The sequence below is a fragment of the Myotis lucifugus genome, unplaced genomic scaffold (assembly GCF_000147115.1).
Source record: "Myotis lucifugus unplaced genomic scaffold, Myoluc2.0 scaffold_16, whole genome shotgun sequence".
In the NCBI taxonomy this organism is placed as follows: Eukaryota; Metazoa; Chordata; class Mammalia; order Chiroptera; family Vespertilionidae; genus Myotis; species Myotis lucifugus.
This window is the reverse complement of record NW_005871064.1, coordinates 14,290,599-14,316,892: the sequence shown is the minus strand read 5'-3', so window position 1 is coordinate 14,316,892 and position 26,294 is coordinate 14,290,599. Positions and strand designations below refer to the sequence as shown.

General features: G+C 43.3%; 1 protein-coding gene across 2 annotated transcripts in view; it reads left to right on the top strand.

The window, feature by feature from the left end:
• PTPRT (protein tyrosine phosphatase, receptor type T) overlaps window positions 1-26,294 on the top strand; it is a 585,877-nt gene that overhangs the window by 254,519 nt on the left and 305,064 nt on the right. For both annotated transcript variants that reach the window (XM_023750890.1, XM_023750889.1), the window contains exons 6-7: window positions 1,227-1,523; window positions 17,164-17,273. In XM_023750890.1, coding sequence (XP_023606658.1) covers window positions 1,227-1,523; window positions 17,164-17,273 — 407 coding nt within the window. The remainder of the gene's footprint in view (window positions 1-1,226; window positions 1,524-17,163; window positions 17,274-26,294) is intronic.

Genomic DNA, 26,294 nt, shown 5'->3' with positions numbered 1-26,294 from the left:
TGCATAAGGATGCTACCCTGCACTGTCACTTATAAGACATTCAGAATAGATGCAGCATATGAAACATTATTGTTATTTTTATTACTACTCCTATTACAGCTTAAGAAAAACTGTCATGTACGGAGTGTGTATTAAGTTCCAGGTGCAATTCTAAATGTTTTGCAAGCAGCATCTCACTTGTCGCCCCCCTTTCCTCTGAATGAAGGTGGCTATTATTATCACCATTTTAGAAATAAAAAACAAACAAACAAAGACCCAGAGATTACGTAACTTGGTAAAGTCCTTTGGGGAACATCTATGGATTCAGTCTCCAGCCAGTGTTAACCTCTGTCATAGACTCTGACACGGAACCTGTGGGACTGCTGATGACAAAAGAAGTTCTGTTTCTACTCTAATGAATGCCTAAACCTTAGAATGAGCTTTGCTTGTGGGGATTGAGAAAATGCATTCATTTGTTATCATCTGTTTTGTACAAAAACATCTATTTCATTTGTATAAATTAGGAACAGAATATTCATAATGAAGTAATTCAGAGCTCATGTTCTAGATGGGGGCCTGGGAGCAGGATCAGTGGGAGGGATGGAGTGGGAGACAGCCCGAGGATAAGAATGCATGGTCAGATCTGCGTTTAGAATGATGTCCCTGGAGGGGCCTGTTTGGGAGAGGACAGGAGAGAAGGAGGTTGAAGGCTAGGAAATGGTGGGTTGCGTTGTGAATGAAGGGAAGGGAAATTCCAAGGCGCATTCACCGGGTCGTATGCCCAGCATGTGCACCTGTGTGCGGGTAACTGGAGAGAGGGGCTGGTTTCCCAGGGCAAAGGATGAGGCTTCATTGAAGGCAGGTCAGAACTCCTGCAGCCTTCTCTCTTAGCACATCCCCAAAGTGCTGTGTGTGCTGTGGGTGGTACCCAAGATGGTTTTCCATGGTACCCTGATGAACCCTTAAGAATTTAACAATTTTGCGTTTATTTTGATGGCTAATGTTTATTTACAGCAGGTGATTTATGTTTCCCCTTTTTATATGGTTATGGTTTCTTTTAGATGCATGTATTTAAGTAACAAAAAGGAGTTTGATTTATAGGAACATAAATTGTATTCTATGCAGCAAAACCCACGAAGCAGTGGCTGACTGGCTGCGATAGGCTGGAAGAGCTGTTCCCCACAGTTCTACGGGACTCCCACCCACCTTCCTGACAGTGTCCTCTTGTGTCTTGCTTGTGTCCGCAGACCCAGTGCACGGCCCGCAGAACGTGGAGATTGTGGACATCCGGGCCCGGCAGCTGACCCTGCAGTGGGAGCCCTTTGGCTACGCGGTGACCCGCTGCCACAGCTACAACCTCACGGTGCAGTACCAGTACGTGTTCAACCAGCAGCAGTACGAGGCTGAGGAGGTCATTCAGACCTCCTCCCACTACACCCTGCGGGGTCTGCGGCCCTTCATGACCATCCGGCTGCGGCTCCTGCTGTCCAACCCCGAGGGCCGGATGGAGAGCGAGGAGCTGGTGGTGCAGACAGAGGAGGACGGTGAGTCAGGGAAGCGCCCTTACTTGGGAGTGAGGGATGTTGGACCTGCTATAGGGCCATGCCCGTCAGTTCTGAGGTGTTTATTACTACTTCTGTAATCTCCCCTCTGCATCTGCTCTTTTCCAAGGTCTTCAGTGCAGACTATGCATTGCACAACTCCAGGGGGCGCTGTTCCCATAGAACTTGACGTTGTACACAGCCCACCTTCATGACAAACTCTTCCTGACTCCCTGGAAATTGTTCCTTGCAACCATTCTCCTTGCAACCCCCGCAGACTGTACTGCTAGGTGCAGCAGTGGGGACTCAGCCTCTGTCACCTTGGCCCCGCCTTCCTGCTTGCAATGAACCTCAACCTTTTGTGGGTCCAGCTCTCCCTGGATCGGCTTCTCTGGGTGATCTGAGTGTTCTGCTTCTGTAAACCTGTTCCCTTCAGCCTCCAACAAGGGCTTCTGTCTGCAGCCAGGAGCTGTGGCCCTGAGCTTGGCCCCCGATAAAGCCTCCAGACCTTTCCCCAGATCTGGCTCCATTGTTTCACAAATGTACAGCCCCTCCCCCAGCAGGTAGAATAATGCCGCATCTGAGAAGGTGGACTCTTGTTAAGCAACACATAGGACACGTTGCTTAACCTCTCGGGGCCTGAGTTTCTGCATCTATAACATGGAGATAAAAATATCTCCAGTGCCTTCTAGGTTGTGCTCATAAAAAGGGATGGTATATAAAGAATTCAAATAATGCCCAGCAGATTGTATGTTTTCAATAAATGCCGCTGTCACATTTGCACTGAATCACAGGGAAAAAATATTTATTGGCAAAGGACCTTCTAGCACAGCAACCCGGAAACCAAACACCTGCCCTAGGAAAGCTCTCCAGAGTTCTAGACAACTACCTCAGCTGGTGTAGAAAAGGTGACCCAGATGCTCAAGGAATGGCAGTGTGGCCAGTGCCTGACCTGAGAAGCAGAGGCAGGGCAAGGATGGATTAGCAACTGTGGCCATAGGTTGCTAGACAGGGAGGAGCCAGTGTTGAAGGAAACCCAGCATGAATATTCAAGACTCAGAAGATGAATGGTAGGGCTTGATCCAGAAGCAGCTCAGGGTGTTTGGTTTTTGTCCAGATGCTCTGCCCACCTTGGGCTGCTTTTGGAGGGCTACCTACATATGCAGCAGCAATTCCCAAGTCCCATCTTTAAGCCCTGCTCCAACCTCTCCTTTTCTCCTCCTTGTCACCCGGGAAAAAAATTCACAAAGCCTTTATCAAAACAACGTGAGTACAGCAGTGCTTTGAAATTAAATTTTAATTAAGTAGCATTAATAAAACATTAATTCCTACTCTGCAGAGATGTGTGGACATCGTCATATTAAAAACACCAGCATACGAGATGCCAGTCCTCAGTCTTATTGCTATTCCTGAGGTCCCACCTCGGGAGCCGCTGGGCTGAAGGAAGGTCTCAGAGAGCACAGGACCCTCTATCCACCAGGATTAGGTTCCGTCCCCCTGAAGAGGGGCTCCCGTGGGACTCATTCATCTCAGGACAGGCCGAGGCTGGAGCCGGGCTCCAGTCCATGACCCCCCTCAGGAAGCCAAGGAGCAGCCTCTCGCATTGAGCTGAATGGACGCGTGCTGCTTTTGTCCCTGTGACAAAATTGTCTTCTGGGGAATTGGTGGGTCTGTCATTTCAGCTGAGGGCCTGCAAAGTAATCCACCGCTGGTGAGAGAAGCTCATGGCCGCGGAGCCCTGCTGCTTCATCTTAGAAGCAGCTGTTGATAGGAGACTAAACAGGCTTTTTATTTTTCCCTTTTCCACAAAAATCTCAGCCAAAACCACAGCTCACTTATTTGGTGGTTCCTTCTCCATCTTTCATCAGCCCACAGCCAAGTGTGTTGAAAGACGACAACGATGTTGGTGATGGTCTTTGCGGCTGCCATTTACTGAACCTACCCTGCTCTGGGCTCTCATGGGCATGTTATATACAACGACTCACACGAGGATTTCATTTGAAATGTTTCAAAGCTATAGAAAAATTGAAGTAATCAAACAAAGACCCCTAAATCCTTCGTCTAGATTCAACATTTGTGAACACTTTGCATAAATATGTATGATACGTATGATAGGGAAATCTTTACAAAAATGCATGTGATATTTTTTACTGTTTAAAAGGAAAGGGCAGAAATCATGACACCTGACCTCTGAACTCTTCAGCATAGGTGACCTAAGGATAAGGTCATTCTCCTACATGTCCACAACATCGAAGAGCATCTAAGAAATTTAGCATTAATTTAAAGATAATCAAATAGACAGCTCCAGTAAGTTAAACCTGACTTTATGTGACAAACCAGCATATGAGATATTTTTTGGCAAAAATGCCACCTGGGTTGGGGGTGTGTACTCTCACTGTGCCATGTGTCAGGGGGCCCCTCTACCAGTCACTTAGATAAGATGGGGACCACCAGTCCCGCCACTGTAAATGCACTCCCCCTGCCCCTTGTAAATCAGCTAATCTGTGCAGTGATATTTGAGGTTCTGTGACTGTCCCATTCCTCTAGAACTTTTCAGCCAGTGGTTTTAGCACACCTTCACAATCCTGCCCTGAATCATTTATTGCACTGGTATTTACAAAAGGGTGAGTTTTAAATCTTTCCCTCTACATGTATTAATTAACATTCATATTTATAGAGAGCTCTTCTCTCCTCATCCCCTTCCCCATAGTTAGTATCCTATTGACTCATAGGTCATTTTTTGACCCAATGTATTAAAATCCAGTACTATTTATAATTCTTTTCAGTGCTCAGATGGTCTCATGTATGGGTAGTGGGAGTCCCTTCCAGTTGGCTCCTGGGTCCTTCTGACATGTTCTCTCTAGTCTTCCTTGCTGCTGGCACAAAATATTCTAAACTGTGCTCATAATGTCTGAAGTCAGCCACTTCTCTCAGCCACTTCTCTCAGGATTCCTGGGTGCTTTCAGTGCTACCTTTGCACTAAAATATACAACTTGGGTGTGCTCTGCTCGCCTCTAGTCCCTTCCAGTAGGTAGAGCTGGGGGTATCATTTATCTTTTTAAATCATGAGCTCATACTGACTCAGATCCAGCCCCTCAGGAGTCTTCTGCACTTGCCCTCATTCCACTCATATATCTCCCTTCTCCCACAGTGAGAACCCTGATTCCCAGCACCCACAGAGTTTGTTTTATTTGCTCCATCCTACTATATATGAAATAGTTTCACAATTACAATACCAATCCTTCTAACAAACTAAGTGAGGTTAAAGGTTTTCTTTTCAGTTGTTCTCTCCTTAGGCAGTCAAAACATAGTGCTCAAGGTTCCGTCTTCTCTCTACATGGTTATATTATCAGTTTGATACTCAGGTTTGTTTGTGTCAATTTGGAGGCTTGCTTTCCCTCTCATCCTTTTTATTTAGTGTCATTATTTTTAATATCAAAACTGGCACATGGTTCAGAAGTCAAACTGTATCAAAAGGTGCACTCAGAGTATTGCTGCCAACTCTACCTTTTCCCTACTGTTTCTATCTACACCTGAAAGATCACCATTTTAAAAAATATATATTTTGTATTGATTTCATAGAGGGAGAGAGAGATAGGAACATCAATGATGAGAGAGCATCATTGATCAGCCGCCTCCTGCACACCCCCTACTGAGGATCAAGCCTGTAACCCAGGCATGTGCCCTGACCAGTCATCAAACCATGACCTCCTGGTTCATAGGTGGATGCTCAATCACTGAGCCACACCGGCCGAGCTGAAAGGGAACCATTTTTATTCATTTCGGGAATATCTCTCCTATAGTTTATCTTGCAAAAAAAAGGACAAACGATTTTTCCTTCTCTTATTTTTTATATAAAAGATAGCATAATAGGTGTACTCTACATCTTCTGGTTTTGATTAATTTAATACATCCCGGAAATCACTCCGTGTCGCTTTGTGGACTGTGTCACTCCTTTGTGGGGCCTCGGCATGTGGCTGTGCCATGGTGTATTCAGGCAGGATCCTGTGGACACGTGGATTGTTCCCATCATTTGTTATGACAGATAGAACTGTAGCAAATAGCCTTGTGCACATGTTGCTTGGTATTTGTGGAGATGTATTTTCAGGGGAAATTCTTAAAAGTGGGATCACTGGCACCAAAGGGTAAAGGCATATGCAGTTTGTTAGATGTTGACATACTCTTCTTTAGATGTATCATTCCACACTTTCACCAGTAACACAGATTCATTAAATCTTAGCCCCAAATTGTGAACAAGGAAACAACATTATTTTTCTTATTTTACAATAAAGAAATTTAAGATCCAATATAATTTATAATAATTATAAAACATTTAATTGATTCTGATTAATAATATAGTATATAATATGTTACCATAATTGATATATAAAATGATGAATCACATATACTCCATATCTTATTTCAATTAGTATACTAAATGTACTTTAATTGTAGGGAAGACTTACATATCTCAGGAATGAGCACCTGTATTTGATATGCATTTCCAACAGGCCTAGTCCCCTGGCTTCTCAGGGCACCAGAAGCCAGAATGAGGCTACATGTTGCTAGGGATAGGTGTAGATGTGGGAGCATGGTGCAGCCCCTCAAGTCTGGAGCAGAAAAAAATGAGAAGTATAAAAGGCAGTGACAGCCAGACAATAGGTAATGCAGCTCAGAGTCATTTAAACAGGAAGAAGCTATGCACATGTTAGTATGACCTGAAGGCATCCCTCACTTAGAGCTCAGTACATTTTTGGTGTTTATACAGATGACCTTGAGATATTATAAAGGGTAAGGAGAAATGCAGTTATGGTGTCCATATGCTAACTGTGAGCTAGGCATTTTGCTGATAGGCCTCATTCGTGCAATTGCCAAACGCTGTGATGTAGGTGCTGTCGACACAGACGTGTGGAAGAGAAATCTGAGGCTCAGAGAGTGTCAGGAACCTGCCCACGGTTACCAAGTATCAAATGGAAGGGCCCAGAAATATACCCGCAAATCTTAGTCCTGATATTCCCCCTGTCTATCTAATGTACAATCTTATACTTGGTTAAAACCTCCCAAACATTCTCTCTGCTTTATCTGTGTGTGTATGCATATAGATGTTTAGTTTTTGCCTGACACATAGTAGGTGCTCATTAACTATTTGTTGAGTGAATATATGAACATCAGAATTTATGCCTCTTTCATGATAGCACAGGGCCCTGTTTATATACACTGTTTAAGAAGGGGAGGCTACATACAATATCCATATCAGCTTGCTAGAGCTGATCATTAGCCTTTCTTCCTGCCTCTGAGCGTCATGATATCACATCTATTGCTTGAAATTAGCTATGGTAGGGATATTTCCACCATGTAAGTCCACAAACATATTGGTGTTTTGTTTTACCCAGAGAGCTTATTGTGAGACATTCACTAACTCACCGCTGTCTAGTTCCATTAAAAAGATATATTTGACATCTTAAGAAGTAAACATATATCCAGAAAAAATATTTTTCCTCCCACAAAGCTGGAAAACACAAGTAGATTGAACTTGTCTCAATCTGTCTTATCTCCAGAAGGCTCACTAGCAATCTTATTAATGGTGGCCTATGAACCATTTTCAAATTATTCCGATTTTTCTTGAGTTAGTTCTGATTCTCTTTATAATAAACCATTCCAAGTAACAAACATGGCACCTGTAATAAGGGGGAAAATCACCTAGACAGATAAGCAGGAAGGGAAACCTTTGTTGACTGAAGGACTTTGTGCTTTTACATAAGCTGGTTTGTTACTTCCCACAACTACCCTGAAGGTCACCATCATTAGCCCCACTTTTCAGAAATGAAAATGGAGGAGAAGAAAGAAGAGAAGAGAGGAGGAACTTCCCTTGATCCCCCTCTGTCTTTCTTTATGTTGAAATGAAAATTTCCCTTAAATTACCACCTGACTTTTAGGTGCAAGAAAACATCTGGTTTAATTGCAGTAAATTTCCATGAACCCACTGACAAGAAGCACAGTTAAAATTAGCAATTTTAGTGTGCCTTTTTTTTAAGAGAATGAAATTATAAAGTAATTAACCTTTGTTGTAGAACTGTGTCAAAAGGATGGAAAGTTCCGTGCTGGTAGAAGAAGAAAGGAAATTGTGGAACGGGAATATGTGGATTCATTAAAAAATTATACAGAAAAAAAGGGGGAATACAACACAGAATTAGAAGATAAGGCAAAGAAGGAATTTCCCTCCAAGAAGTCTTTTTTTTTTCCTTACAATGAGAGAGAGGAAGAAGAAAAAGACCCAGTTGAAGCAAAAGAGAATGAATCTGCTTCATCGTAAAAGACAGCCTGACCTATAGAGGGTGTGGTGTGGCAAAGAAGCCTAGGTCTGGGGCTGGGACTTCCTGACTTTGTCACTCACAAGTGGTGTGACTGCCTCTCAGCCTTTCTGAACCCACATGTCTACCAGGCGATGGGAGAAAGGGGTGATTCAGAAAATACTTTGGTGACAGAAGGATCTGCTCTATATCCAGGTTCCAGTCACTACTTTGTTCTGCAGCCTTGGTTAAATTAGTTGCTGCTACACACTTTAGTGCCCCCATCTGTGACTTGGGGGTGATAATACCAGCAGCCACTTTAAGGTGTACTGCCTGAAAGTCTGTATGTAAAGTACTTAATGCACTCCCTGTGTTAAGTGGTGTGTGGTCACTATCAGACAATGGCAAGACAGCTTTTTAATCACAGATATATAACTAGGGAAAACCAAACCAGGGATCATCACAAAATTTCTATTCGTCGTGGGCAAAGAACCATTTTAAAATAACCTCTCATACCTCTGTAATCTCGATTTCAAGTATCTCACCCTGACCATAGAAATGAATGGGTGTAGCAGGGTTCCAATAAAATTTTATTTACTGAACAGCTAGCTGGTTGCCTTTGGCTGCCGGCATAGCCTGCTAACCATCGATCCACACTCCTTCCTTCTAATTATTTCCTCCGGTCTCTGGGCTTTAAAACCCACCTATATGCTAAATATTTCCTCCATTGTTATTTCCAGGCTAGACCTCTCCCCTGCCCCTGAGAATCGTTTATTTAACTGCCTGTACAACCTAACCATCTGGGCTGGTAATAGTACTCTGGAATTAGACACATCCAAAGCTAACCTCCTGATCATCCCTCAGCCACCAAAAACTCACTCTTCCCCCAGTCTTCTCCATTATAGTGAATGGCCACTCCATTTTATTAGTGGCTCGAGTCAAAAACCTTGATTCCTCGCTTCTATCACATCCATGGCCCTGGCTCTCACAACTCCAGAGAACACCCTTCATTCTGTATTCACTCTGATTGGTGCCCCCTTGCTGTGTGGGAGGCAGCAGCCCTGATCACTCCTCACACCCCACCCACCAGTACTTTCTCCTGATAGCCTTCAATATAGCAAGACTTTGACCATTTCTTATAGCCTCTACGACTAGCTTTTTGGTTCCAGCCACTGTGATTTCCAACCTGGATTGTTGTCATGGTCTCCTAAATGGTCTTTTACTTCAGGCCCTGGCCCCTGTATTCTTCTCAGCACAGCAGCTCAAATGACCTTGTTAAACCATGAGGCAAATCACATCATCACCCCTAGCAAGACACCAGTGTAACCTTGATATCTAACCCAGACAAACTTACTATGAGAAAAAGAGCAATGAGGTTCAGATGCCCCAAACAAAACATTAACAACAAATCCAGCACTGTTTACAACTAGGAAAAGATTGGTTTGTTTCAGGAAATCAATATTGGTTCAACATTAATTAGTCCATTAATGTAATTCACTGCATTAACAAACTAAGAGAGGGGCAAAAGTATATAATTACTGAAATAGATACAGAGAAAGCATCAGTTAAAGCTGATAAAGGGTAATAACTAAAAGAAACCCACAAACACCATACTTGAGGATGAAATAACAAAATCATTTTCATTAACATTGGAAAACATGCATGTTATTATCACTAAATATTGTATTGGTGGCTCTGGTTGGAGACAAGAAAATTAAACAAAAAGTAAAAGATTGGAAAAAGATGAAACTATTATTAACCACAGATGCCCTGATTATTTACATAGATAACCCAAAGAAATTTGCCCACAAATTATTAAAATTAACAAGAGACTAAAACATGTTTGACAAAGAAGTCACCATTTAAAAAGTCACCTGCATTTCCACTTAACTAACATGTATGTGGTATTTTTAAAGATGCTATTTACAATAGCAATAAAATATATGGTATTTAGAAATAAACCTAATGAAAGCTTTTAATATGCATAGTATATATAAATGCATAAAACACTGAAAGACATTAAAGACCTAAATAAAAGGTATACCATGTTTATTGGCAGGAAAACCCAATATTCCAAAGACATAATATATAAAGAAATAAATTATCTCTCAAATTGATGGTTAATTTATGCTATTTCAATACAGAAATCAGATACTTTTTGGTAATTTACAAGCTCATTTTAAAATGTATATGCAAGAAGAAAAGGCAAGAATAGCTAAGATAGTCCTGAACAAAAAGTACAAAGTTACAGGTCTTTCTCTACCAGATATTAAGACTTACAAATCTTTCCTAATAAGAAGATATGGTTTCAACACAAGGATAGTTAACAGATTCCAGAACAATTGAACAAAATAGAGGGAGCCTAGAAATAGACCCACACATATGTGGGAATGTGAGGAAAGGTAAAGGTAGCATGTCTGGCCACTTGAGTAAATAAATTATTTTCGTTCAGTGGCCCTAGGATAGAGAGGAAGAATTTAAATTGGATCCTACCTCACACCATACATGAAAACACCTTTGCAGGTCAGTTTGGTGACATTTTATAAAGTACATAACTTTAACACTGAAGAAAATGTAAGAAAACATTCTTGTGATCTCAGTATAGAGAAAATATTTTTATGTAAGACTTTTGTTTAGGTTTATTGTTTTTGTTTGGGTTTATCTGGCCCTGAGATATGGATTCAAATGCAAGTAGTTTAAGAGTTGGCGTAGGGCACACTGGTAAGGAAGAAAGGAATTGAATCTGACAAGAGAAATAAGCCAATACAAGGTGTGTTATCCTATATAATAAAAGGCTAATATGCAAATTGACCATACAGTGGAATGACCAATGGCTATGATGCACACTGACCACCAGGGGCCAGACACTCAATGCAGGAGTTGCCCCCTAGTGGTCAGTGCGATCCCACAGGGGGAGCGCCACTCAGTAAGAAGCCAGACTCACAGCTGGCGAGCACAGTGGCAGTGGCTGGAGCCTCTCCCGCCTAAGCTGTCCCCCAAGGGCTCCTGGACTGCAAGAGGCACAGGCCAGGCTGAGGGAACCCCGAGTGAATGAATTTTGTGCACCGGGCCTCTAGTCAAGAAAATAACTGGGTGAATAACTGGGGTTTAGAACAGTGACATTCTAAGTGTGATCCAGGGACCGGCACTGACAGTGAACTCTTCCTGGTTCGTGACAAGACAATTGCATAAATAAAGGTTAAGCTTTTAAAAAGAAGGCGCTTGCATTTTCTGTGTTTTTAATTTCACTTTTACTACTTAATTTTACTTTCCTATTAATTGTGTGTGTGTGTATTTTATAATAGTATCACTCCATAGTGGGTTGTAAACAATAGAAATGATAATAATAAGCAGCACTGGGGTTTCAGTATTGAGTAGTTTAGGAAATATTAATAGGACATGTCTCAGAATTAACCCAATGGAGTTGTTAGAACACTGGGATATTTAACCATTAACTTCCTGTCTTTCATTGGTTGAAGGATGTTTTGGGGGCATTAATTCTGTGGCACTTATTGCTTGCCCTATGTCCGTGGTCAGCAAACTGCGGCTCACGAGCCACATGTGGCTCTTTGGCCCCTTGAGTGTGGCTCTTCCTAAGCCTTAGGAGTACCCTAATTAAGTTAATAGCAATGTACCTACCTATATAGTTTAAGTTTAAAAAATTTGGTTCTCAAAAGAAATTTCAATCATTGTACTGTTGATATTTGGCTCTGTTGACTAATGAGTTTGCCGACCACTGCCCTATGTGGAGACCAAGTTTGCTTCCACAGCCTTCAGGAAGGGAGCCAGGGTTTCATAGTAAGCGTAGTTAGCATGTGGGTGGGGTACCAACAGCATGTGCTACTAAGTCTGTCTCCCCCACCCCCCAGCTTTTTTGAGGTATAGTTGATACAGAGAATTGTATATATTTAATATATATAACATGATGATTTAATATACATATACACTGTGAAGTAATTACCACAATCTAATTACAAAGTCAATCTTTCTCTTCCTTTCTCTCATATAATAAAAGAAAAACTTTGAAGAGTTTATTTTTATCCAAAGGTAACATAATGAGAAAGGGAAGACACAAACCAAGAGAAGATTTTTATAACACACACTAGAGGCCCGGTGCACGAAATTTGTGCAGGGGGGGGGGATCCCCCTAGCCTGCACCCTCTCCAATCCAGGACCCCTCGGGGGATGTCCGACTGCCGATCCCCAGGATCGGGCCTAAACTGCCTGCCTGATCACCCCTATCTCACAAACCTGCACCTCTGTCTCCTAACTGCTCACCTGCCTGCCTGCCTGATTACCCCTAACCGCCTCTGCCTGCTGGCCTGATCGCCCTTCACTGCCCCCCGCTGCCCCCCGCCTGCCTGGTCACCCCTAACTGCCTCCCTGCCGACCTGATCACCCCTAACTGCCTCAGCCTGCTGGCCTGATCGCCCAACTGCCCCCCCCCCCACTGGCCTGGTTGCCCTCAAATGCTCCCCCCCCCCCCCGCCTGCCGGCCTGGTTGCCCCATGCAGCCTGCTGCTCAGTCATTTGGTCTCCCCTCACTAACCCCTCTGCCAGGCTGGTCGCCCCACGCAGCCTGCTGCTCAGTCATTTGGTCTCCCCTCACTAACCCCCCTGCCAGCCTAGTCGCCCCAAACAGCCTGTTCGGTTGTCCATTTGGTTGCGATGGTCGCTTAGCTTTTATATAGATAGATAGCCAATGAAAGGATCAGTCAAGAATATGCAAAGACCCTCAAACTGTAAAAAAGAGACTGTAAAGATTAATAGACAGAAACCTCATTTAAATTGGAGTTGGGAGGGTCTGTGGGGGAAGCTCTCACACTACATCAATGGTGGATCCCAACAGGAAGAATTCTTTGTTTATAATGGCTCTCCCAACTTCCTCTTCTCTATGAGTCTCCTCTCCTTTGTTTCTCAGGACTTGCATGTGGTTCCCCATTAGACCATATATCCTGAATATCAATTCTTCATTGTGTCCAAGTAAATCCATTTTCCTGGAGAAATATCTGACCTCTGTCTGTTTGTTTAGGGTCAACAGATTCCAGATAAATTGCAGTGTTTGATTAACAAAGAAAAAGATAGGAATAAATCATAAAATAAATAGGAGAAAATACAGATGACTATTGATATGATCTGGGGTGAGAAAGAGAATTTGCTTTAATCTGGAAGGAAGGAGGGTAGAAAGCAAGAGGCCTTCCTTGTGATACAGCTTGATGTTCACAGTCACACTATCAGACCCTTCTTCTTTTTTTTTTTAATCCTCACCCAAAGATATTTTTCCATTGATTTTTAAAGAGAGTGGAAAAGAGAGGGAAAGACAGAGAGAAATATCAATGTGGTAGAAGCACATCAATTGGTTGTCTCCTGCACACACCTAGACTAGGGCCCAGGCCGGGGAGGAGCCTGCAACAAAGGTACATGCCTTTGACCAAAATCAAACCTGGTCAGCAGCCTGATGCTCTATCAATTGAGCCAAACCTGCTAGAGCTACTGTTCTTAATGAGTAGACTCTGCATCTCTCCGTTCATCTCACTTTCCGCCTTTTCAAGCTTCTCCAAATTCTTCAAGGATCTCCTCTTTTCACTATACTTTTGGTTGATGGTTTCACCCTCTCTTTTCAAGAAAATGAAGCCATTAGGACACTTCAATTCCCCCTCTAAGCAGCTGCATAGTCTCTTTCTCTTCTCTTACCTCACCGAGAGAAGGGTGCTTTCTTTTCACCCACCCTGCTTCTGCCTTTTCAGGACCCACCAATGTCAGTTATTTCCTCTCTCTTTCCCACCCTTCCACCTCTTACTTCCATTCTGGATTTTTTCTGATTGCCCTTAATTATGCCATGACCTTTCCTGTGTTTGGAAGGGGGCACTACTTTGGCTCCATATCTCGTCCCCGCCACTTCTTGCATTCTCCTCCCAGTCACATCCGAAATAGTTCACTTGTCTCAGCACAATCCCTCACCTTCCACTCCCTTCTCCACCCACTGCAGGATGGCTTGGAACACCAGCGTTCATCCTAAATTACTCTTGCTTGGGTCATGAGTAATCTTGTAGACACTAAATCCAATTGGAAAATATGAGTTTGCATCCTACTTGACTACTTAGCCACACCTGTCACTCTTTTTTTGTTGTTGTTAATCCTCACTTGAGGATATTTTTTCCATTGAGTTTTAGAGACAGTGGACGGGGGGGGAGGGGGGAAGAGAAACAAGCAGGTGGTCTCCCTGCATGGGGGTCAAGCCTGCAACCTGTAATCTAGGTACATACCCCTGACCAGAATCGAACCCGGGACCCTTCAGTCTTCGGGCTGATGACCTGTCCATTGAGCCAAACTGGCTAGGGCCACACCTGTCACTCTTCACCAGACCTTCTGGGTCCTCCCTTTGCTGCTGTGATGACAGCTCACCTTCCTGGTTTTCCCTTGCCTCTCTGAACACAGCCTTTATTTTTCAGTGTCTTTGTTTTCCTCCTATTTGTTAATATTGGAGTTCCTCTGGGCTTAGTCCCAGACCTCCTTTTTTTGTTGCCCTCTACATTCTTACTATAATATCTATTCCCTGCCCATGGTTTTAATTTCTAAACATTGGTCATAGTCTCATATATCCAACAACGCAACTCAAAATTGCCTCAAGGGCACATACACACCTCCAATGAAGTATGGCCAACGCTTCCTTTCCCAAACTAACTCTCCTCTGAGCTTCTTCTCTATGAACAACACTCTGATCCACTCCAGTTGTATAAAGCAGAGGAGCTGGGTCTTCCTTAACACCTCTCTCCATCTCTTCACCCTTATCCATCACCACCAATTCACATTAGTTCAGCACCCCCAAATCTCCTGCACATCCTCTGCACGACCATCACCCTGGCCCAAGCTACCATATCTGCCCCCCAAGATGGTTTTTCTCCTCCTGCTCTTGCCCTCCCAAAGGTATCCACCCCACTCAATACACGCCCTCCCCACCTTTGCCCTAGTAACTTCTACTTACTCATTGACTTGAATTTATTTTCACATATTATCCTGATTTGCCAGACTGGTTTTTCTCTGCTTGTTATAATTCTCCTGACACCTGCACTTTATCTCCAAGTCCTGATAACAATTTTAAGAATTTAATTGTGAGTGTAATTATTTATTTAATGTCTGTCTCCCTTTCCAGAACACAAGCTTTAGCAAGGATTTGACTCTATCTTTCTTAGCCATTGGTGTATCCCTAGTGGACCACCGCCATCCCCTTGGTCATATTAAAGAGTCAATAAATATTTGTGGAAAGGATGAATGGTTAAGGAAAAGCAATAAGAGATCTGACTGCTCCGAAGCTTCTACATACCTAAAAGATTTAAAAAGCAAATGAGAAACTGACAAAAATATTTGTAACTTATGCAAAACAGCTTATGTTCTTAAAAACAGATTATAATTACCAGCTCATAAAACAATGATGAACAAAAATGAAGAGCCATACAGGGAAATGAGCACAGGGTATAGAGAGGATGTTCATGAAAGAATCAATGCAAATGGCCAATTAAACTGAAAAACAAATCCACTCTCTCCAGTATTCTAAAAAAAGATACACACACAGACACTTATTTTTTTAAATAGTCAGTGGTGGCAGAGGTTGAAAATCGGCATATTTTTCTGTTGGGGATCCCAGAGTTGTACTAACTTTCTGGAAGGTATGGTAATATATATCAAAAGCCTTTAAAATAAAATAATTCATCTATGTTGGCTCAGTAGATTGATTTCCAAAAATGTGTCTTAGGGACATCAGAGTTTCATGCAAATACTTACTTATAAGAATGTTCATCACATTGTTGCTTATGATCATAAAGAATTTAAGCCAAATGTAATGCCCGGTAATAAAGGGTTGGTGGCTGGAATGGGGCCTGTCCTTCTCTAGGCAGCCATTAAAACACATGGCCCCAAAGAACATGTGAAGGTTTTTTAAGTGTGATTTGTTTAGCTATAAAAGAAGATCACAACACGAAATGCACAGAAGGAGTTTAATTTTTAAATAAATAGGTATATGCATTGGCATAAAAATATCTCCAATTCTGGGGAATAGGAGTGATTTTGTTCTTTTCTTCTTTAAATCTTTTTGTATATTCTTAATAGTCAACAAATCCTGCGTATCGTGTCCATAATGAGAAAAACTAAATATATTTTAATTTAACAATAGGGAACTGATTGCAACATATGGCCAAGGCTCTATCTAGGGAGGCGAGCATGGTGATTAAGAGTATATGCTTTGAAACTCACAGATAGGTATTCAGTTCCCTCATTATAATTTAAGAGCCATATGACCTTGAGCGAGTTACTTGATTCTCTTAGCCTCAGCTCCCTTCTCAGCGCAAAAAGAGATCATCAGTACTGGGCAGAGCTGGTTTTGGGCTTCAATGAAATCATGTATGTAAAATTCTGATCAAAGAGTAAGCGCTTCGTAAAAGTACCTGCTTTTATAAGGCCAACATATAAATAGATCCCGTAATGCTTTACATGAATTCAAGATTCCCTTGGGGGTTATAAAGAAGTTCGGGGAATTATTTATTTTGTGGTTCAGCATCTTCCAGGCTGTCACACGATGGTGGAGTCCAGCAGGAGGATGCTGGCTGGGAGACGGACCTGGGTACCAAGCAGCCTAGGAAAGGTTTTGCTCATTAGGGCAAACTGCTGGCATAGGTCATTTATTCCCCTAGTTACCCAACCAGCAAATGGTTATTAAGCATCTACCGTGTTCCAGACATTGGAGGCTCAGCAGCGAGACGGCCTAGCTGCCTCCCCGGAGCATGGCGAGCTCCTTCTAATTGGATTGCGACTTCAGGGCACATAGTTCCCGATGGATTCAGCTGAGGAAGCACTTCCTGTAGCTGGAGAAAACTGGGCAAGGTTTGGCAAGTGAAGCTCACTTTGCATTCTGCAAATACCAGTCCTAAGGCAAGAGTCTAGCCCCAGAATCCCACGTGCTGGCAGGACTGGGGGACCTACAGATGTCCTCCAACCCTGGTCAGGTTTAGTTCAAGACCAGACTTGCTCAGTCTGCAGGTCAAAAGCCATCAGGCTTCCAGGAGAGGGGTGAAAAAACTATGGCCTGTGGGTCCGCTCCAGCCCGTTGCCTGTTTTTAGAAATAAAAGTTTTGTTGAAATGAAGCCATGCCCATTTATTTATGGATTGTCTTAGGCTGTTTTTGTGCTACAAACACAAAGTGGAGTAGTTGCAACAGGGACCGTATGGCTCACAAAGCCTAAAATAATGATTATCTGACTCTTTACAGGAAAACTTGGCCAACTCCTGTTCCAGGTCAGTGAGGCTGGGGACATGAGACAGAAGGCGACATCAAGTTCCTAACTTTTCCCTTCTGCAGTTCCAGGTGCTGTTCCCCTAGAGTCCATCCAAGGGGGACCCTTTGAGGAGAAGATCTACATCCAGTGGAAACCTCCCAATGAGACCAATGGGGTCATCACGCTGTACGAGGTAAGGAGGCCCCTTTGGCTGTATCTCTTGTCAGGCTTCATTCTATTGACTTCAGCCTGAGGCCGGCGAACACCTGCTATGTTCAGAGCTCTGCTGAGGGCATAAAGGGGAGTGAGACACAATCACGGACATGGTGGGAAGAAAACGCAGGGCATACTGTTGTGCTGTCATGATAGCCCCGATGACAAAGCAAATGGGCATACGATGCATTGAAGGGATTCTCGATCGCTTCAGCAAAGGTTTCAGGACGCAGGGAGCTGGGCTGTCCTGGCATGGCCAAGAGGACCCAGGCCTGGCAAGCAGTGGTTATGATTCATCCACAATGCTCGCATGATGCCCATCCTACCCACACCAGTCCCTGGGCTTCCAAAAGAATCCCAGCGTCACTCCCTTCCCTGGGGGCACATGATTCTTGAGCTTTAACATTGCTCTGGGGACCAGGCATTCTTTATTGTCCTCCAAGTGATGCTGTCCCGGGATTAGCAGGACCTTATATCAGAGATGGAGCAGATCTTCCTCAGGCAGGAAGGACTCATAAGCCAACACAATGCAGCTTCCTAAATACTTTCAGAATTAGAATGAGCTGTATAGAAGTTCACTGCAAAAGAAGAACAAACTAAACTTTGATAAGGCTGATAGAGCTCATTTCTAGTATTGGACTATGGCCAGGATTAATCCTCCACCACTTACTTGCTATGTAACCTTGGGTTTATCCTGTAGCCTTTCATTTATATTTATAAGCATATATAAATATATGTTTAGTACTCTGGCATTTAGAAATCTCATTAATAAATGTTAGCTCTTATCATTGCATAAAAATGAGAAAATTGAGACTCAGAGTGGTGAAGTGAAAAGACCAAAGTCACATGATGGCAAATTCATGGATCCTGAATTCAAGTGCAAGTGTCTTGCCCCTTAGTCAGTGTGGTCCATGGACCAGTCGCATCAGCAATGCCTGGGGGCTGGTTAGAAATACTTCATCTGAGGCTTCACCAGAGCTCCCGAATCAGAGTTTCTATTCTCACAAGATGCCTGTTTGTGATTCACGTGGGCATTGGAGTTCGAGAAGCACGGCTGTAGACCAGGAGTCTTTAGAGAGTTTTGACACTTGATAAAAGAGTGTGTCCTCCTGAGAAGAGAGATGGGGAGTCCCCTCCCCCCCCCATGCTGGGCTCAACCCAATTCTGCTCCAGACAGGAAGCGGGAGCCCTTGCTTTTAAAGACATTTATAACAGAGTATATGTTTATGAGGCAATTTCCAAATTTAATTAGATGAAACCAATTTGATTTTTAAAATTAGGTTCTTGTTGTAATTGTAGAGAGAAATCCATAAATTAAAAATCACCCTCTCTGGCCTCAAAAAGTATATTTTGTGACAAAGAAAAATGGGATAACACAAATGAAAGAGAAATTCAAGATTATCTCCCTCTTCTTAAGTTCAACCTTGAACTCAGCAAAGTCAAAAGCCAAAAACAGGGAGAGGTATAGGTGGGTTGTAATGGTCTAATACTACAAATACTGTTAAGCAGTGCAGGTCCAAGCACTATGTATTGTGTTAAGATTACATTTTCTTCTCTATGACTCCAACTTTCAACCTCTGGGTCTGTCCTTGGACAGTTTTGCCCCCTCATAAAATGAGTGGCTTTGATTCGGTCTCATTCTGTCTCTGGGCTTCAGTCTTCTTGTTGTCATATGAAAGTGTCAGACTGTTCCAGTCTCCAACTGGGCAAGAATCAAGAGAAAAATAAATGTATGTCAAACCTAGAAAAACCAAAGGTTTAAAACTCATTTTGGAATCGCTCTACTGTTGGAACCTTGCCTGTGGCCAGTCTTTGAAAGCAAAGAGGTGATGACACTTGGAGAAAAATAGCTAGTGCAAAGGCCCTGGGGTAGAAACGGCTGTGGCATGTTTGACAAATAGGAGGTCAGAGTGACTGAAGCTTTGTGAGCGTGAAGGACAGTGATAAGACCATGGGTGGGCAGGGGCAGAGTGTGTGCTTTATCCAGAGAAGAATAAAGAGCCCTAGGAATCATATTTATATTCTTAAACAATTACCAGGCCGTTGTGTGGCTAACTGGCTGTGGGTGCATCAGCATCTTGGGGACATCTGAAAAGTGTGCCAGGAGGCGAGGACATTGCCATCATCTATGACATTGCAATGAGAGCTCGGCTTTTTATTGGAAGACCTTGTGCCCAGGTAGAGATGTGGAAACTTGGTCACATCTGCCTCTTTCCTGCTGTAACTTGGGTTAGGAATCAGACCATGGCCTCCGATCTCCAGGGACCTATACTTTAGTGGGAGACGCAGAATGCTCTTCTCGATCACAGAGTGGCAGGCGGTGCAGAGGTAGGTCACGTCAAAGGCCTCATGTCCACAGATGGGCATCAGACATGCAGCATCTCAGGCCCCAGCCCAGTCCCCCTGAACCAGAGTCTGTGTTTTAACAAGATCTTCTGGTGATTCATGTGCACATTGAAGTGTGAGAAGCACTGGTCCAAGAGACATTCTAAAACTCCATCGTCTGGATCTGGAAAGTTCCGCCTGCTGAAAGCAGTGCAGTCCTTGGATGAATAATGTGGCCATTGAACGATCTGAGTGATATCCCTGCTCACATGGGGCCCACAAGCTGAGTATTTTCACCAGGAATGGGAATCAGGCCGTTCCCACAGACCCCGCCAGAGGCCTGCATGGGTTTGAGTGGATCTCAGTGTTCCCCAGGCGGGGCAAGTGTGTGAAGAGAGTGGGTATGGCTTTTCCCGTTCTGACTGCTCTTGTGAACAACACAGCTCCCCACAAATAGGCCATCAACCCTGCAGACAGGCACTTACAGCCCGGATGAGGACGTGGGGGACACGGCCCAGCCAAACAGTTGTTTAACGACTCCTCAATAAAATCACTCCCAGACAAGCTGTTCAGAGTTCATGAAAAACAGTAATCAATATGTGTCTGAATTCAATTAATTGTGCTCATCTCTATCCAAAAATAAAAATCACGCAGTGTGAGGGAATTGGGCCAGAAGATGTTACACCAGCAACGGGGTTAACGAAGTGTGAAAATATTTAAAATTCAGACATGGGAAGCGTCCCTCTAAGCTTTTCTGTTTAGCAGTCAAAATCACCAAGTTTCTAATTACAGTGTATAAATCTGAGAAGCTTAAAGGGAATGAGAGGGCCCTAATGAGTCAGGAATGGGTGTCTTGATTATGCTAGAGTTGATTGACATTTATCTTGTGAGCTATTCTAGGCGCCTGGCGTTCAGAATTGAATAAAACACACACTCTGCCTCAATAACATAAGGCGGCGTTCCTGTGTGGGAGTGCCTTTAAAAGGTACGATGGGGTCGGGGGGTGGTCAATATTTTTGCAGCATGCAGATAGTGTGCGAGTGAATTGGGAGTGCATGGCAGGAGGGCTGGGCGCGAGTTCTGAGACAGAGGAGTCCTACCAGGGACTGGAGCAGTCACACACTGATGGAGAGAGAGGCCAGTGGCACACAGGAGCTCAGGAGCACGCTCTCAAAGAGAGAGGCCCATAGGCGGTACTGGCGCAGGTTGGATGTCAGACACACCTTCCTCCTGTCCTTGGACTCAGCCACTATGGCCACTCAGAGCTCACTGACCCCAGACATGCTCATGGCTCTGGCCCATAGAGCAGCAATGGGATGAAGGGTGCGGGGGAAGTGGTCCTGATGGGCAAGAGGTAGTGCAGGCAGGAAATGACTAACACAGCCCAAAGCAAGAATTTGCATAAATCAAACTGGATCTACATTAATTAGGATACACAATTTGCATAATGCAGGCTGCTGTTGGGTATAACTTGAGCCAGGCTGGTAACTAGGATAAAAGCTCTTGTTTCTTTTGAATTGTTTAAGCCAGAAATGTGGGAATTCTCTGTTTCCCTTACCACTTGCTACAACATCGAATGCTCTAGAAAGTTCGATTTACTTCTGCCAAAGAAGACACGAGTTAGGTCACATGGCCGCATCTGAGCACTCATCTCTTACCGGGACCATTTCAGGACCTCGCTGCCCACCCCCCACTGATGCTTCCCCTAGTCCACTTCTCCCCCTTCAGCCAGACCCAACACCCTAAATGTCAATCTAATCCGGGCACTTCCCTGTTTTGGCTTCATCTTAACTCTAGGGCTCTGAAGGACCTGGCCCCTGCTGGCCTCACTAACGTCCTCTCCTGCCCTTCCCCCCATTGCTGTGTGTGTAGCAGCCCCTGCAGCCTTCTAGCATTTTCTCAAGCTCACCCAGTTCTTAGCAGCTCGTAGGACTTTGTGGATTCAGTCCTTCTGCCTACAAGAGTTTTTACTTTCTACTTCTCATTCTATGCCCCTCCTTCATATTCTGTGCCTCCAGGAGGCTTTCCCTGCCCACTCTCCACGTCACCCGGCATTCCGAGCCATCTTCACACTCTGCACTGGTTTTGTTGTTGTGCTTCAGTATCATCCAGCCTCCTCCTGGACGTTTAGCCCATCATGGGCCATGTGACTGTTATTCTGTGTTGACTTAGTGGTGCCATAGTGCTCCGATATGAGGTTAAACATTATTCTGAATGTTTCTGTGATGCTGTTTTTGGATGAGATGGCATTTAAGTGGACTTTAAGTAAAGCAGATCAACCTCCTTAATGTGGGTGGGCCTCATCCAATCAGTTGAAGGTCAGAATAGAACACAAGACTGAGCTCTCCTGAGCAAGAGGGAATTCTACCTGCAGATGAGCCTCAGACGTAAACTGTGACGTTAGCACTTCCCTGTTTCCCCAGCCTGAAGACCTTTGGTCTTGAACTTAATACTTGCCATATTTGTTCTTTCTTTTTAGTAGTGTATCCTGGGGAGGTAAAAGAGGAGCTTTCACATGTGCTCAGTTAATATTCCTTGGCTGACTATGTGGATTCATGCTTCAGATTAACAAGGAGTAATGGTGAAAGTTGTGTTCTAACCAATTTAGTAGTTCTAAAGCCCGGCTGGAGATTGGAATCATACCTTTGGAGCCCCCCAAATGTAGATAAATATATAGGTATGTCGATACATAAATGGATGATGGATGCATGCCTGGGCCTCATTGCAGTCCAAATGAATCTGAATCCCTGGGGGTGGGGGGGTTCTATCCATGTGGGGTTTTTATTAGTTCCTTGGGTAATTCTAACATACATCCAGAGTTGGGAGGAAGTAAAATGAATTCACTTAGTCTCTTTTGCTACGTTATCCTAGCCAAATGCCCCTAATTAAACAGGCGACCCTGTCTTCATTCTCACTCTGCCAGAGTCCAACTCTGTCAGATACGACACTACAGGCAACTCACTCAAGCACAGGTGGGTGCTAGGTGCTGATTTTTAAAGGTTCGAGTTCAAGAGGCGTTGGCTCTTTCTCCTCAAGGTTGCTAACCAGATAGTTTGTGGAGTAAATGAAGACACACAGGGCCATATCATTCTGTCAGTTTCCCTTTGCATTTTGCTAATGGCATCTTGCAATGCTGATGCTGAGCCCACCACAGACCTTATCTTATAGATCTGTTCCCTTCTCCTGTGTCGTAGAAATCAGTTCTGTTGTTTACTTGTGTGATTAAAAAGGCATATGCACACACAAAATGTAATAGATTTTTCCCAGAGGCCTCCCCTAAATCTTGAGTCAGGGCCCTGGGATGTCTAGGAGCTGTTTTTCCTAATCCTCAGCCCATCACTCAATCTCCGTAGGATGTTTCTCTTCCAGAGACCTGAAAAATGCAGGCATCCCTGAGTAGATGCCAGACTCGGGTCCACTGGGCTGACAGACAGGTTGACAGGTGTTTCAATAGGAACGGCCTGAGGTTGAAAAGAATGATTTCTGGCACTGGGCGTCTGCAAGGATGGGGAGTTGTGTGCTGAAGTAAGTTGCATTTATGTAAGTGAGACCATTACAGCTGTCTGTCATCCACTAGAGGAATATCAAGAATGCCGATATGTTTGCCTCTGGGTGGTTTTATTTTTTTTCCTTTTGCTATTACAACCTGTTTGCGATGGAGCCAGGTAACTTGACAGTAGGAATCAACAGATGCATAACGCTCGTTACCCAAAGAACAGCAAATCACGTTCTCCTGGCAAGGAGACATTCCTTGCACGAAGCATTAATCATTCAGCTCCACTACAGGAAAACAGCAGAGGTTGCTGCATGGCAAGTACTCCTGCAGGTGCGCATGTGGATAAGTAGGTTTGTCTTGCTGTGTGTGGTGCAAAAACATGTATGTTTGTGAGTTTATGTAGTTGTACACTGGCGTGTATATGCACATGTGCATTTATGGGTCTGAGGCAGGCATGGGTGAATCCTTTATGATTGGGCTGTACCCACATTCTCAATTGCATCTTCAGAATTGCTCTATTTCTTTGGAGAGTTAACAATAGGGGGTGTCATAGACACCACACTATGTCTGTTTTCTCCGATCCTGAAGGAACCAGGTCACCTCACATCCATGACATAGATTCAAATATCACAGGAGAAATTCCCTGTTACTTCAATAGGCTCCCAGCTGTTTCTCATGAACTTCTATCATAATTATCCGTTAGAACTATTGATAAAGGAAAATTTTGCATTAAAAAACATCTGTAGTTTGCCCTGGCCAGTATGCTCAATGATTAGAGTGTCAGCCCACACACTGAAGGATTTAGGTTCGATTTCTGGTCACGGGCACGACCTGGGTCCCTGGCCCGGTCAGGGTACATGTGGGACACAACCAAGCAATGTCTCTCTCCCATTGATGTTGCTTTCTTTCTCCCCTCCTCCCCTCCTCCCTTCCTTCCTCCCATTCTAAAAAAATAAATAAATAAATGGAAAAATATCCTCAGGTGAGGATTAACGATAATAATAATAATAATTTGCAGGCTAAATTTATTCCTGAGCATGTACAGTTTTCCTAGGAGAGTGCAGGGAAGGAAACGAAAAGGTAGTTCTGCGTCCAGCACAGCCTGGGTTCTCCTCACGTTCCTTGCAGGGAGGGAAACTATGTTTGGGGCACTGTGCACCCAGCAGGCTTTGTAGAGAAACAGCCCATACTTCTGAGTGGAACCCTCTCTCTGGCTGTGTGTGGTCCTTTCAGTGAGCTCTGCCCCGAGGCGGTGTATAACCTGCCAAGGGTCTCTTTAAACATCACAAGTTGTTCTCCTTTCATCTCAGATGTTATACCTGAGTCAGAAACTCCTGTTGGAATTCCTCAAGGACTGGGCAAGGCAGCATGGATCTGCCGCTTTTAGCCGGCCAGCCCTTCTATATGTATTTTGGTCAAAAGAGCTCTGTGTTTGGGACCTAAATGAAGGGTGATTGCGAGTGTTCACCCACCATGGGGCATTGGGAGCCTTTACTGGGATGTCTCTGGAGACTGGAATTCAAATTTATGATTCAGAGATTATGCTCTCATCAGACTCAGGAGATGGCAGATGGCATTCCCTCCTCTCCCGCTGAGTCAATGGTCCTTTATTTGACTACCTAAAATTTACCCAAGTGCAGGGTGTTGGCCTACATAATTATGGACTCAATGCATGCATACATACCTAAATGCATATGCATGCATATACGTACATACATACATACATACACACATACATACCAGGTCTTCTTTAGAGCCCTTCAAAATATATGTCATAAAAATCATCATTGCTTTCCTGGTCTCCCTGTTATTCCATGCATATGTTTAGTGCACATGTGTCATTACAAATCAAATCATGAAGTGTGCAAGGAGGAAATTGATTATTGACATTTGGTTTTCCATAGTGATCCCCTTTCCCTACCTGGGCCTTGTTTTCTACACCTTGACCTGGAAGAATTGGACCAGGTAGATTCAAAGGCTCCTTCCTGCTCTGACCTACCACTCAGGTGCCCAAGTGGAATTGATCTTACTCCTAGTTTCATGAAACACTTTCCTCATTGGTTTGTCTGTGGCCTTCTTTTGTATGTATTTATTTCATTTTTGTAACAACACACCAACTACCAGGACAACCAGAAATTTTTGCAATATCTTGTATCTGTTTATGAGGTCCTCCAATCTCACCCTCCTGACTCCTCCTGCTATCCTGAATCATGTATATAATTCCTTTTTATGTCGTTTTACTACCTGTATGCATTCCTTAAGGGCATACTATTTTGTTTTATCAGTCTTTTAACTTTAATAAAGGATTCTGAATTGTATATAATCTTTTTGTATATAATCTTAATTCCATATTTTGTGCTAACAGTCATTCCTATCTATGAGTGCTGCTATAGTGCATTCATCTTGACTGCTGTGTAGTATTCCGTCCTGCGAAGACATTAGAACACATTTATACATTATTCTTTGATAGGTGTATGGGGTTGCTCCCAGTATATTACCTTTATCAACAGTGATGATATAAGCACCTTTGTACATACCTTCTATTGCATATGTGCAAAATAGTTTCTTGAGTTTATATCGAGAAACTAGGTATATGGTCAATGAATGTTCAACTTCACAAAAAGGAAAAAAAAAGAGCCAAGCTATTTTCCAAACTATTCTCACCAATTTACACTTATGCCAGCAAAGTATAAGAGCTTTAATGATTCCAAATTCTCTCCTGTATCTGGTATTGTCAGCATTCTTCCTTTTGGCTACTTAAATCGGTATACAATGGCATCTCCTCATTGTCTTGCTCTGTATCACCTCAGTCATTAGCAAGCCTGAATATATTGTAGTATATTAGTTCCTCATTTATATTTCCTTTTCTGTGGGATGTCCATTCATGTCTTTTGCCCATTTTTCTATGGGATTATTTGTCCTATTTTTATTGATATTAATAGTTCTTTATGTATTTTGGATACTGTTTTGTCAGTTACATATGTAACTTGCCATTTTTACTTTATTTAAGAGCTTATTTGATGACAAAAGCCCTTGGTTATAATATAGTAAATTTTATCAGTCTTTGCATATATAGTGAGCGCATTGTATCCTTAAGAAGCTGTTCCCCAAACCGAGGTAAGAAAGACCATTTCCTAGAGTGCTACTAAAAAATGTACAGTTTTGCTAAGTTTAAGTCCC